The sequence below is a fragment of the Paramisgurnus dabryanus genome, chromosome 6, assembly GCF_030506205.2.
Source record: "Paramisgurnus dabryanus chromosome 6, PD_genome_1.1, whole genome shotgun sequence".
NCBI lineage: Eukaryota > Metazoa > Chordata > Actinopteri > Cypriniformes > Cobitidae > Paramisgurnus > Paramisgurnus dabryanus.
This window is the reverse complement of record NC_133342.1, coordinates 36,492,225-36,507,227: the sequence shown is the minus strand read 5'-3', so window position 1 is coordinate 36,507,227 and position 15,003 is coordinate 36,492,225. Positions and strand designations below refer to the sequence as shown.

The window sequence follows — 15,003 nt, the reverse complement described above, 5'->3', positions numbered from 1 at the left end:
CTGTTATCCTCTTTCTCACCATCTCTGTCTGAAATCTAAAATTGCATTTTAAATCTTACTTGTAGAGTCATTTTCTTACTTTAGGTTGAGATTTTGTTTCATTTAAAGTCACCACTATTGTGATCAGTGGTTGATTTAGTTAAACTTGACTCTTGCCTTGTTCAGTCTTTTGATTGCTATAACTTTGTGTGTTTAAGACATATTTGTTATGGCAGCATGCGATCCTTTGGTGGTGGTCAGTTCAGTAAATAAAGTCTGAACATCATCATTTAAAACCTTATGTATTAATTTATTGTTTGCACACTTATCAGAAGGATCTTTCTCTGACAATGTGATACTACAGGATGAGATTGAGCTCTCTCTTAGCAGTTTGTCTTTCTGAAGAAGTTTGAAACACTGACACTCAAAATTAACTGCTCTACAATGTAGACACACAAATATCAAGAATCAGAGTATGAATCACAATGATGGTGACAATAAAACGAAAAGCTTCATGCTGCAATGCATGCTGGGTATCAACAAATTACAAATCTCATCCAGGACTCCCAGAATGCACTGCGGCATGAATAAATAATGACCTTTTTTACCATTTTCTTTGTCACCATTGTTGAGATTCATACTCTGATTCTTGATGTCTGTGCATCTACGTTGTGCAGTGGTTAATGTTTATGTGCAAACTATCAAAATCCTTCAGAATGATAAACTGCTATGAGAGTTCTGGACCTTACACTGTAGTATTTCATTATTAACAGAAAAGGATGCTTCTGATGAGGGGGGAAACTATATTAATAAATCTGTTCATTAAATGATTATGTTTGATAATGTTTATGTATCAACCATCAATATTCAACTACAATTGCCTTTTCTTTGCTATAACATGTGTTTTAAACACACTTAGATATAGCACTTAAAACACACTAACAAGCCAACGGTCAAGAGTCAAAGTCCAATTAAAACAACCACTGATCACAATAATGGTGACTTTAAATGAAACAGCCAACATCCTAACATAAGTTAAGAAAATGACTCTACAAGTAAGATGTGAAATGCAATTTTAGATTTCAGACAGAGATGTTGAGAAAGAGGATAACACAGCTTTTAATTCTGCTTCATTGTTACTTTTTAACACTCTGTAAGATGGGACAATATATACATCCAGCAGTGTTCATTTAACTCTGGGGATTTTTCTGTATGAGGGCTTCCTGGGGGCTAAGTGAGGGCTGCCCGCGCAGGGCCAGCGCTAAAGGGCCAACGTTTTGCCAATGAGCAAACCTGCGCGGGGCCCTTAGACTAGCCCTAAGTGGGCCCATAAAGGGCCATTGTAGGCTTACTTGCAGGGTTGTTCATACTGTCAGTCCAAATCAGGTGGTGGAGCTTGTTTGGACCAGGTCTTTACCAGCCAGAAGTGTGCTGTCCTTTGTTTTTTTCCTCACTCATCCAGCACCGCTTTTTTGGTACAGCCATGACCGAGGCTATGTTTGTACGTTTTTCACCGATCAACTCTGCTAATGGGAGTTCTGAAGAGGGTCCATTTTACCAAACTGGATATGGTATCCAAACCTTCTCTCTCTGGGGGGCAGTGCAATTTTTCAACCCCACCCAGAGCAATGGAAACTTTGGTACTGGCCTCTAAGAGGGCCAGGCTCGTAGACCCCAGTGGGTCTGGGTAATGCGGCGGGCTGGTCCACTCTGCTCACATTCGTTCAGTTCAATGAGTTAGATGTTGGCGCTACACCTGGGGCCCAGGTGCTCATGTCTTAGCTGTGCTCATTGCTACACACAGACAGGCATTTGGTAGCTTGGTATTTTGGTACAACATTCCCATAGCGTAGCTTCGGCAACGCAGCGCGAGCTCCCTCAAAAGGGAACGTCTCAGGGTAAGAATGTAACCAATGTAATCATTGTTCCCTGAGAAAGGAAAAAGACACTGCATCTCACTGCCATACTCACTGCATCCCTGTTACATCTTGCTTCGGCACTATTTAGCTAAAGCCAGCATTGATGTTACTCTTTTTTTGCTTCCTGGTTCCAACATCACCTTCCCATGACGTGTCACCTGACCACTGGGTTTATACATGCTTCAGACGCAATTACGCAAAAGGCGTTCCCATAGCATAGTTTCAGCGACAGAGCGTCTTGTTCCCTTCTCAGGGAACAATGCTTACATTGTAACTTGAGACGTTTTCCATTAAAACCAGTATAACCACAGACCTATCTTTCTCCCTAGAGTGATCTCCCAGTTGTGATCTGAAAATCCAGTATCTGCTGGATATATATATATTTCCTTTCCAGTTGCAAGACAACATTTGAAGTGCAATCATGACATTCAGAAGGAGTTTGTCTAGAAAAAGTGAAACAAACAAAATGAACAGGTGAGAGATTTTTAAGTTTGATTATGTTCAGCAGAAGTAAATGTGACCTGACCTGTAAAATTAGTCAGAATGAGCAAATTTCAAAAAAATTGATATTTATATTTTGACATTCTCTATAAAAAAATTCAAAATGATTTATGATTTGTTGGAATCTGACCAAATAATGACAGAGCAACACGTGTTTGACACAGTCAGCAAAGTCAGTTTTGAGAAAAATCAAGTTAAAATTTTTTGAGGATTCGAAAACAAAAACAAACTCACAGCATCTATACATTAATATCACTTGTAAAACTAATAGTTTAAGCGCACACAAAGTAAAAAAAAAAATGCTATAAGAAAAATAAATTTTACATTTTTTTTCTTTCTTTTATTGTTTGTTGACATTGAGACATTAACACCCTGCTGGTGGCTTCTATATGAACACCGGGAATTTTACTGTGCAATGTTAATTTGCTGTTGTGTTTTAGTCAGAACTATGAAGAAGCACCTGAACTCAGCTGTGTGTCCTTGAAGAGGGATTCAATGGATCTTCCGTGTAACTTTATTGCAAAAGACTCCGCTGCAAATGTAAGGTAAGGATCAGAGTAAATCACGTCGTGAATTTGCTGGTTCAATGTGCAAATATTTACCTGTATACTTTATACTACTGACAAATAAGTACATGACATGACATGAAGTGGCCGATAGGCGGCACAACTTTCCACACAAATTAACACACTAAGAAGCTTTTTTGAAATTGTGTTTAAATGATTAAAAATTCAAAATAAAATGCTGTGGCAAATAAAAAATAAATAAAAACTACCAGTAGTTTTTAAAGTTATAGCTGTTAATTAAGAAAATACTAATAATAATAATAAAATAAATAATAATAATTAAGAAAACTTCTTCCAACAATTTGAATGTTGTCAAATGTCAGGGTAACACAACTGCAAACATGTGACTTTAAGAATGGAAGAATTAAGAACAGTTGTAAGACCACAGTCAGAAAAGCCCTCTCCCGAATACTCAACTTCCTTTACACCTTCTTTTTATTTTTAATATGGTTTATTTAATTTAATGCAATATTAAATGCCTTTTTATTAAAATTGAATTGGAAATGATGCAATTCCACACAGATGAAACATTTTAAAGCAGACATGATTTACTATCATTATTATTAGTAGTAGTAGACCTTAGGGTTATGGAGGGCCCATCTCCCAGACTGAGGCCCTAGGCAATTGCCTGCTCTGCCTATAGGTAGCGCTGGCTCTGCATTAGGGAAAGAAGTAATTAACCTGTCTGTAAGCTGTGTGAGGAAACTGGAGTATCCAGAGTAAACACACCCAGACAACATGTTAATTCCAAACAGAAAGGGCTCGTATTTGCCAATGCATGGTAACCCATACTTGGAATGTGACCTCTGCATTTAACCCATCCTGTAAGTAGTGAACACATGCACTGGAAGTCGTGAACACACATACACACACCCTAGTTTCGCCTACTGTTTTTGGAATACTGTGAATTCGGACATACTACTCGCCTCGCCTACTGCTTTTCGCCAAGAGGTCTACACGGGTCAAAAAATTCGTACCCAAACCCGGAGAGACCCGTAAATGTGGTACACTGAACCAACCCGGACCCATCTATTATTTTGAAAGTTGGACCGGGACCTGTGCAGAACCGAGAAATGTCAAAAATGTACTACCCGGAACCAACGCGGACCTGTCTATTATTTGAAAAGCTGGACCAGACCCGATCGGCAAACATTCTTCTGCTAAATACTATTAATAAGTCAAAAATTTACTTTTTTTCCATGTGGCCTTAGATATAGTAAAAACAGTTTATTATTTATTTGCTTATTTAATATCTTGGAAATTGGAATATGTTCTTTATGTGTGTGTTCATTTTATATAAAGAGCTCTTTTCCAAAATGCAAGAAATGCCAAATCCCTGCTTTCAAGAGGAAGGCTTCCCGTGCTCCCCCGCCTAAGCAGCAGCAGAGCCGTGAAGCCGGAAAGCATCCTGAGACCGAGTCCAGGCTGGCTCATTCCCCGCGTGCTCTGTCTCCCCGCCGTCAACCCGTCACCTTCGTCCAGCAAGACCAACGCCCCCTTCCGAGTGCTAGCAGCATGGTTTCCTTTGGGTCCGGTGACACGGTTGAGATGATGTCATCCTCCGATGAGTTGAAGGATTGGGTATCTTCGGATGAAGAACTGCTGAAGAACCCAGTGAGTCATGCCCTCTTCATGACTCGTTCACATTCTGACAAAACTACTGCGGAGCTCGGTCTTTAGTGGTCGCCGCCGTTGACCAGCTTACCAACGGCAAGCACCGTTCTTCCCTGAGGCCCACCAGGAGCTCACGAAATCTTGGCGCGCCCCTCACTCCACCCGAGCACAGAGCGCCGTCTCCCAGGTCCTTTTGGTGGTGGACGTCGCTGATGAACGCGGCTATTCCAAGCTTCCGCCGCTCAAAGAGTCTGTTTTCCACCCACCTCTGCCCGTTTTTGGCCGGCGGTTGGAGGTCGAAGCTGAACCATCCGTCCAAGCCCTGCCGCCTGACGTCTTCGCTGGCTTCGAAATCTTACGGACATCAAAGACACGGATCAGGTTGCCCTCCTTGACTCACCAGTGTCGCCGTCGGGACTTTTCGGCTCTGCGGTGGAAGGCTTTACCCAGCGCTTCACTGAAGTCATTTCTTGCCTAAAAGAGCTGCTCCACGCCTGAGACTGGCCCCCCGAAACCGCCGCCAGCTCAGCGGAGGAAAGTGCTGACCACGAATGCGTCTGCAACGGGTTGGGGCGCGCACTGCGACGGCGAACCCGCCTTCGGTGTGTGGAACGACCGACTGTCTCAGTTACATTTCAACCACGGAATATATATTCTCTCCTTCCTACAGGAGATGATGGACGGCGGTCAAGCACCCTCTACGCTTAAAGTTTACGTGGCGGCGATTGCAGCATAACATATAGCCTATAGCCGGTCTCTCTGTCAGGAAACATGATCTTGTCATTAAGTTTCTCAGAGGCAAATGCAGACTAAACCCGCCGCGACCGTCCACAGTCCCATAAGCACTGCGTGGTCTTCCCTTCGAACCACTCGGACAGGCAGACCTGCGAGCTCTCTCGTTTAAAAACGCTCTCCTTCTTGCATTGGCATCGGTTAAATGGGTGGGCGACTTACACACGTTTTCTGTCGACGCGTCGTGTCTCGAGTTCGGTCCTAACGGGAATGAGCATTGCGTAGCTGGCCGTGCTACAAACGCCTACGCAGCGAGTGTTATTTGGCTGCGCACTTCAGTCGAGTAATAATAATCTCATGGCATTCTATCCCGGATTTATAAAGGGCGTTAGCCCCGCCCCTGTCGCGGGCTTAATCGTCATTGGTCTGTAATTTTTACAGACGTTAACCAAAGGGCTTCAATCGCGGAGTAAACAGGAGTTTCCCCAATAGCGTCAGCAACTGACGCAATGCTTGTTCCCGTTTCAGGAACCAGGGTTACATGAGTAACCTTATCGTTTCTCTGCCATCACATTGCCCTCGCACCTTGCTGTGATATAACTGTGATGTCTACCCGCAAAAGTTCCATATCCCTGCTAATGTACGACACAAAAAAGATTGCCTAGTTTTCATTTGTTTAAATTTCCATTTCTTAAATTACAATTTAGTAAAATTAAGAAAAGGAGAGAAAATGACAATTATCCAATGACAAGGTTATCCAGAAAAATGAAAAAAAAAAAAAAAAATTTTATCTGAAAACTGAATTGTGAAGCTTTACCTGTGTATTATGTGCTCAAATTTAAGAAAATAATATTTAATCTATTGTTCAATTACAGGTACACAACATATGGATCAAAATCCTTCAAAATGAAGCACATGGATTCTATTTTCCAGGTAGGATTGAGTGTGTATGTGGTTGTGATCTGCTGTCATGTATTACTGAATATGTGCTGTGGGACTAAAGACTCACCCACACAAAGATTTTCTGAAGACAAAAAAAACATCTCTATAGGCTCACAGGATGAAAGTGCAGAGAATCCAAGAGATTAAAAAGATTAATATATTAACCTTATTTAAAGATCTTAACCCTGATAACCCCGAATCAATGCTATTTGCTTTGAATCAACACCACTTTCCACCATTATTAATGTATAAAAGTTGATTATAGTTTGCTTTAGTTGGGAACTTGACTCTTGTGTTTTAATATTAATGTAACTGTTTTTAACCCTTTTGTAGGCCACACTGACAAAATAGTATTTAATTTGGGGGGGGGGTTGTTCTATGGGACCTTCATAACAACACATGCGCTGTTTCTTGCAACACAAACAAATACAGAAATGTGTTGCAAACAGGGCTTGACAAAGTTATTAGCCACTCAGCATTTTCACTGGCCACAATTTTGTTGCTGGTAAAATAAATTGTATATGATTAAACTTGACTTTGGCATCCTAAAATGACTTTAATTTGAGCAAATTTACCTGGTTTAGCTAAATTAGATGGAGAATGAATTTCAAATGCAGTAAAGCATAAAAATACTTGATTAACTTTGAATGAATATATTTAAAGTGGAGCAAGGGTTTAAAAGATTAACTGAAAAGATAAACACAAAACCCCTCGACACTTTAAATATTTACTAACAACAGCAGTAAATACTGTCAAGAAATGTACATGAATTTTACTGTCAACGTGTTTATGCAGATTGTATTCTATAAGCTTGATCATGGTTTCTCTTAAAAGTAATTTAAGACTTTTAATGATAAAATGTCGAGTATTGTTGCCCCAAGTAGCCTACATTAAAATGATGCGTGAACCCCTCAGCTGGTGGGTTTCCATTGATTTCGTGTGCATTCAGGTATGCGCTGAATTTCTCTACGCTCTTGCTCTGAGAGTGGGTACGCAATTTATATCTCTTCAATCACTTCCATGCAATTGTTTTATCTTCTCGAAGTGTGTATGCACTCAGAATGTGTCCTCTTGTGCATTTGCAAATCCATCAGCTCTCGCACGCTCTCTGGAAGGTGGGCTTTGGTCCGCAACACTCCGCTGATCGCACGGGCGTCTCAAACGGTCTCTGTGCGTTGCGCTGGGTGCAGAGTGCTCAGAGTGCTCCCAGTGTCGCACTGCGCATTGTTTATCATTTGGCATAACTTAAGAAAACTACAATAAAAAAATTATATTCAACCTGCCAAAGTGGCTAGTGGGATTGGCCGTCTTACCCAGCACAGCCGAAATCTACCCGCATTTTGCGGGTGTTAATGTCAAGCCCTGGTTGCAAATACTCTCAACATAAACAAATACAGAAATGCATTGCAAATGCTCACAACACATACAAATACAGAAACGCAATGCAAACAGAACAAATGACAACGGAAGTGTTTCTGGGGGATTATAAAAAGTGATGTACCAGTCTGTGAAATAATTCCAGCCATTTCTCAATCCGAAGGATGCATACGCCATCAAGCCTAGTTTATTTAAGTTAACTAAACATTACATTCCAAAAGCTTGTCAGATTCTACAGGCATGTAACTATTTTCATCTTTTAGTTTGAGAAATGGCCAACATTTCCCAGACAGGTGCATCACTTTTTCTGACCCCTCTGAAAGACTTCCGTTGTTGTTTGTTCTGCTTGCAGTGCGTTTCTGTTTTCTGTGTTGTGAGTATTTGCAACGCATTTCTGTATTTTTATGTGTTGTGAGCATTTGCACTTCATTTCTGTATTTGTATGTGTTGTGAGCATCTGCAATGCGTTTCTGTATTTGTATGTGTTGTGAGCATTTGCAGTGCAGTGACGCCTGATGGCCACCGTACAATTGTCTGCTATCGGTGTTCTAAATGCTGTAAATTTGTTTTCAATGGATTAGTTCGATTGCAACTGCAACAAATTTTACCACACATTTTTTTGATTAATTTTCTAATTGAATAAAATCTATAGCTTAATCCACTCAAAATAAAAAATATGTGTAGTTAATAATAAGATGGTAAATATTGTTATGTTGTTTGTGGAGTTTAATCTTTCTTTGGTGAGATACTGAAAAATTTAATGGGTTAAATTTTATTTACAGTTCAATACAATTCAGGCTTTGTGGTTGTAATTATGGTGTTTCATTTTCTGAGATAGCAAACAATTATAATAACATTAAAAAATGGATTCAATGCCATTACCATTGGTTTTTTGATCAATTTTTTACATTTGTTCAACAACATTATTTTCTTGTGCAAAAGTGATATTGATTCTATGTAAATACATGGAAATGGTTTCATTGTGTATTGTAAAATATATTATGTGCTTCCTCATTGAAAATAATCCAGATTGAATGAGGTTAAGACTAAATTTATATTTTTTGTCCACCTGCTGCATACTCCTGAAATTTGTATGAAAACATTTTCTGAGCACATGAGTAAACAAAAAAACCTTATGTTTCAATAATGATTTCAGGAGCTTGAGCATAAAATCATCTCTCTGATGAAGAAAGAGCTGAAGATTTTCAAGAGACTACTGAGTACAGATTACCCAACATGCTCAGAGAGAGAAGATGAGGATGATGAAGGTCAAAAGAGAGTTAGAGGGGGACTTCTGAAGATTACACTGCATATCCTGAAAGAGATGAACCAGACAGACCTCGCTAACATACTACAGACCCGTAAGATATCTGAGTCATGGATTTAGTCTTGTTGATTATCTACTTTAATTTTACATTTTTTTTTTCAAATCAATTTCTGTTCCAAACAGAATGTGCCCCCTTGTTTTTGAAAAAACACAAATCCAGACTCAAAGAGAAATTTCAGAGGATGAATGAAGGAATATCAAATCAAGGAAACTCAATCCTTGTGAATGAGATCTACACCGAGCTCTACATCACAGAGGGAGGTATGGGAGAGGTCAATAATGAACATGAGGTGAGACAGATTGAGACAACATCCAGAAAATCAGAGATACAAGAAACACCAATCAAATGTAATGACATCTTTAAAGCTTCATCTGGACAAGACAAACACATCAGAACTGTGCTGACTAAAGGAGTTGCTGGAATTGGAAAAACCGTCTCTGTACAGAAGTTTATATTGGACTGGGCTGAAGGAATAGAAAATCAGGATGTTCACTTCATATTTCCACTTCCTTTCAGAGAGCTGAATCTGATAAAACAAGAAAATATTAGTCTGATGAATCTTCTTAATCAGTTCTTTACAGATACAAAAGATCTGAGATCAACAGACTTTAATGACTACAGTGTTTTGTTTATCTTTGATGGTCTGGATGAGTGTCGACTTCCTCTAGATTTCTCAAACAATCAGAATTTGTTTGATATAAGAGAATCAGCACCAGTGGATGTACTGTTGACAAACCTCATCAAGGGGAATCTGCTTCCTTCTGCTCTGATCTGGATAACATCACGACCAGCAGCAGCCAATCAGATTCCTCCTGACTGTGTCCACCAGATCACAGATGTACGAGGATTCAATGATCCTCAGAAGGACGAATATTTCATGAAGAGAATAAATGATGAGAGTCTGGCCAACAGAATCATCAGTCACATCAAATCATCCAGAAGTTTGTACATCATGTGTCACATCCCAGTCTTCTGTTGGATTACAGCCACTGTTCTAGAGAGAATGTTGAATGAAGCAGACAGTCAAACGGAGATCCCCAAGACTCTCACCCAAATGTTCACACACTTCCTGATCTTTCAGACCAAACTGAAGAGTCAGAAGTATGATGGGAAATGTGAAATAGATCTTCCCCTGATAGCAATAAGCTCCGGGACGGATCCGCAACGGATCCAGACCGGAGCTGTCGGCTTCGGAGCAGATCCGTTGCAGATCCGTTCCGGAGCCTATTGCTATCAGGGTCAGCAGGCTAGAAAAAGTATTCAGTCACTAGGAAAGCTGGCTTATCAACAGCTGGAGAAAGGGAATCTGATCTTCTATGAGGAGGATCTGAGAGAGTCTGGCATTGATGTTAAAGAAGCTTCAGTGTACTCAGGAGTTTGTACTCAGATCTTCAGAGAGGAGTTTGGACTTTACGTGGAGAAAGTTTACAGTTTTGTGCATCTAAGTGTTCAGGAATTTCTTGCTGCTTTATTTGTGTTTCTGATTTTTACTCAAGACAAAGAAAAAAACTCAAGAATGAGTGATTTACTGAAGAGTGAAGTGGACAAGGCCTTACAGAGTGATAACGGACACCTGGATCTTTACCTCCGATTCCTTCTGGGTCTCTCACTGAAGACCAATCAGATGATCTTACGAAATCTGATGACACAGACAGAAAGAACTTCAGACAGCAAACAGGAAATAGTTGAGTACATTAAGATGAAGATCAGAGAGAATCCCTTACCAGAGAAATCAATCAATCTGTTTCACTGTCTGAACGAACTGAATGATCAATCTCTAGTGCAGGAAATCCAAACATACCTGAACAAAAGGGATAACTGTAATCTTACTGGTGTCAGTCTCTCACCTGCTCAGTGGTCGGCTCTGGTGTTTGTCTTGCTAAACACAGAAGAAAAGCTTGATGAATTTAATCTGAAGAAATATGATGGATCAGATGAATGTCTTCTCAGGCTTCTGCCAGTGGTCAAAGAATCCAGAAAAGCTGAGTGAGTCCTTTAACTGCTTCTAAGAAGCTGTTTATACCTGTCAATCGGATCACACGTGGACAAGAGAGACACATTCACATTTACACATCAACCATGGTGACAATTAAATGTAAAACGTCATGCTGCAATGCATGCTGGGTATCAACAAATTACAAATCTCATCCAGGACTCCCAGCATGCATTGCAATATGGATAAATAATTAACTTTTTACAATTTTCTTTGTCACCATGGTTGAGCTTCATAGTCTGATTCTTAATGTTTGTACATCCAAAATATACAGCAGTTAATTTTTGCCAACGTTTCTTAACTTCCTTAATGAAAGTGCTGGACTTCATACATATTATTGACAAAAAAAAACCTCTTGAAGAGTAAACCAATTAATTAGATGATGATTTTACCATTATATAGCAACCACCACAGAATTGAAACTTTATTGCAATTAACTTTACACTACCATAACAAATGTGTTTTATACACACAAAGTAAGGCAAGGGTCCAACTAAAACAAACACTAATCACAATAATGGTGACTTAAAATTAAACAAAGCATCAACATCTAAACCTAATAAGTGAATTGTTTTTTCTACAGCAATATTTTTACTGAACATTCAGAAATAATGTTTTATAACAGTTTTAAAATAATAAAATGCAATGTTTCTCTATCATTTACATAACAAGCAAACAAGTCAATATAAAAATAGTTGATGTTTAAAACATTTTTGGGAACTTTCAGGGAACGTTCTTAGAACTTTTAGCTGGGTATATGAATCACTTCAGATTCACACCCACATGAGCCGGTGCTTACTGTGCAATATCTTTGCCAAAACTGGCCCTGATGCGTCTTTATACAGCTGGGCCACATTTGCTACATTATATGTGGGCCACTTTAGACACGCACCCACATGAGCTGGTGCTTACTCTGCCATATCTTTGCCCAAACTGGCCAAGACACGTTTGTAAAGAAACACATTTGCTGCAACATGTGAGGGCCACATTTGGTTTATTTCAAGATAAGACCTTGTCTGTTGTGCAGCATTTTTGCCAAAGGTGGCCCATATTTGACGTTTGATAGTTGGGCCATATTCAGTATTTGTCGGATGGGCCACTTTTGGTTCATATTTAGATGACATGTTGTCGTGAGCACCGCATCTTTGCCTTAAAAGGCCCACATGTGATTTGATATATGTGACCCGTCACGGAAACCAGTGACACAAGTCGGCAGCACAAGTTTTGAGAAAATGAGAAACAAAGTTTTTTTTCAAAATTTGTGATTTTCGTTTTATTGCCGAATCTGTTGAGATCACGAAGAAGCCTCTTCATGTTTGAGATAGCAGTTTTTGTATATTTAAAAGCGTACATTTTGCGGTTAAAATAGGCTTGTTTTTCCGGAGATTCTAGCGTGCAGCGGGGGGCGTCATTGTCTGTGTGTATATTTACATACTATATAAGCTTGTGTTTTCGCCTCCGCCCCCAAAGGGAACAGCGTGACTACTAAATAAGGATAGTTCACCCAAAACTAAAAAATAATGTAATAACTTACCCTTATGTCGTTCTAAACTCGGAAGACCTCCGTTCATCTTCGGAACACAGTTTAAGATGTTTTAACGTTAGATTTAGTCCGAGAGCTTTCAGTCCCCTTCATTGAAAATCTATGTATGGTTTCCATGTCCAGAAAGGTAATAAAAACATCATCAAAGTAGTCCATGTGACATCAGTGGGTCAGTAAGATTGTGTTGAAGCATCGAAAATACAGTTTGGTCCAAAAATAGCAGAATTACGACTTTATTCAGCATTGTCTTCTCTTCCGGCTCGAGCGTGAAGTCACGTGACTGTAGTGATGCGGCTGGCCTGTCCCTTAGACATGTTTGCTAAGTTTTTTTTTCAAACTTATAGCGTGCGTCTCCCCAGACTGTAAAGCTTGGGCACACAAAACAAAAGAAAAATAAAAGAAGCTGGGGCGGAACAAATAACAGTCAACCGCGTCACTGACTTTATGCAGCGCCGCAGTCGGATGACGTCAAAGTACCGCGAGAGCTCCTCAAGAAATCTTACGGAGTAGCTTAATTTCGACTCGCTCTTGCGGTACTTTAACGTCATCTCTCTGTCAGTTCTTGCAGCGCAGAATGAGTCCAAACCTACATAAGTTACACAGAGATCGTTGAATTCGTTATATAATTGGCTACATGTTTTGTCTATCAATATTTTCCATGAAGTCATTGGCTGTTGAGGAACGAGCGAGCGATTGGTAACATCTCTAAAGGACATCACGTTTTCGACGGCGCTGTTTGATCTATTATACTACCTCCCTATTTTAAATACAAACTTTAAAGGTGGGTTCATGTGTTTAACGGAGTGTAATCTCATATACCCTTACATGTTACGATGTAAATAGTCCTCAGATTGTATATTATATTGTATTACCAGACAAAAATGAGATGTAAATGAGCCCCAGTTGGAAAGAAGAGTCCCTTTTGTCTCGATTTTCTTGGTTTGAGTATTTCTGAGTTCCTATATTCAATTGGCCACAATTTCTCCAAATCTTACCAGATTTCCATGTGTTACACATCATTGGAAAAGTCAGAATCTGTGAATAACTCAAATGGCCCAGATCCAACTTGTGTCACTACTTTCCGTGACTGGTCACATATTTGGCCCATTTTTGCTATTTTACATGTAAGCCACTTTAGGTTCACATCCCTTTTATTCGGGCCATAAGAAGGCCAGCAGTGCCCGCATCTTTGCCTGAAGTGGCCCACATGTGCTTGCTATCTGGGTTTGCTTTCATTTAAACAAAAGTGGGAGAAATGATGGGTTTAAATTGATGCAAACTAATATTATGTCAGCGTCCCCTGCTTGGTTGTTAGTAAACATGCTGCTCAGAGTGTTGTACATGTACAAATGCTCATAATATAATTAGAATATCATCAATAAGTTGATTTATTTCTCTAATTCCATTCAAAAAGTGAAACTGTATGTTATTTTCATTCATTCATTACACAGAGACTGATATATTTAAAATTTTTATTTCGTTTAATTTTGATGATTATAACTGACAACTAAGAAAAATGCCAAATTCAGTATCTCAGAAAATTTGAATATTGTGAAAAGGTTCAATTTTGAAGACCCCTGCTGCCACACTCTAATTAGCTAATGAACTCAAAACACCTGCAAAGGCCTTTAAATGGTCTCTCAGTCTAGTTCTGTAGGCTACACAATCATGGGGGAAGACTGCTGACTTTGACAGTTGTTCAAAAGACGACCATTGACACCTTTCACAAGGGGGGCAAGAAACAAAGGTCATTGCAAAAGAGGCTGGCTGTTCACAGAGCTCTGTGTCCAAGCACATTAACAGAGAGGCAAAGGGAAGGAAAATACAGTCTTGTTCAAAATAATAGCATTACAATGTGACTAACCAGAATAATTAAGGTTTTTAGTATATTTTTTATTGCTACGTGGCAAACAAGTTACCAGTAGGTTCAGTAGATTCTCAGAAAACAAACAAGACCCAGCATTCATGATATGCACGCTCTTAAGGCTGTGCAATTGGGCAATTAGTTGAAAGGGGTGTGTTCAAAAATATAGCAGTGTCTACCTTTGACTGTACAAACTCAAAACTATTTTGTACAAAAAAAAATTTTTCTGGGATTTAGCAATCCTGTGAATCACTAAACTAATATTTAGTTGTATGACCACAGTTTTTTAAAACTGCTTGACATCTGTGTGGCATGGAGTCAACCAACTTGTGGCACCTCTCAGCTGTTATTCCACTCCATGATTCTTTAACAACATTCCACAATTCATTCACATTTCTTGGTTTTGCTTCAGAAACAGCATTTTTGATATCACCCCACAAGTTCTCAATTGGATTAAGGTCTGGAGATTGGGCTGGCCACTCCATAACATTAATTTTGTTGGTTTGGAACCAAGACTTTGCCCGTTTACTAGTGTGTTTTGGGTCATTGTCTTGTTGAAACAACCATTTCAAGGGCATGTCCTCTTCAGCATAGGGCAGCATGACCTCTTCAAGTATTTTAACATATGCAAACTGATCCATGATC

At 39.5% G+C, this 15,003-nt stretch overlaps 1 protein-coding gene across 1 annotated transcript in view; it reads left to right on the top strand.

Moving 5' to 3' along the window:
- Positions 1-15,003, top strand: part of LOC135767482 (NACHT, LRR and PYD domains-containing protein 3-like) — a 61,649-nt gene that overhangs the window by 4,810 nt on the left and 41,836 nt on the right. Inside the window, exons 2-7 of the mRNA XM_065277210.2 lie at positions 2,228-2,372; positions 2,840-2,944; positions 6,187-6,244; positions 8,787-8,991; positions 9,081-10,096; positions 10,196-10,944. Of these exons, the coding sequence (XP_065133282.1) occupies positions 2,320-2,372; positions 2,840-2,944; positions 6,187-6,244; positions 8,787-8,991; positions 9,081-10,096; positions 10,196-10,944 (2,186 nt within the window). The 5' untranslated portion in view covers positions 2,228-2,319. The remainder of the gene's footprint in view (positions 1-2,227; positions 2,373-2,839; positions 2,945-6,186; positions 6,245-8,786; positions 8,992-9,080; positions 10,097-10,195; positions 10,945-15,003) is intronic.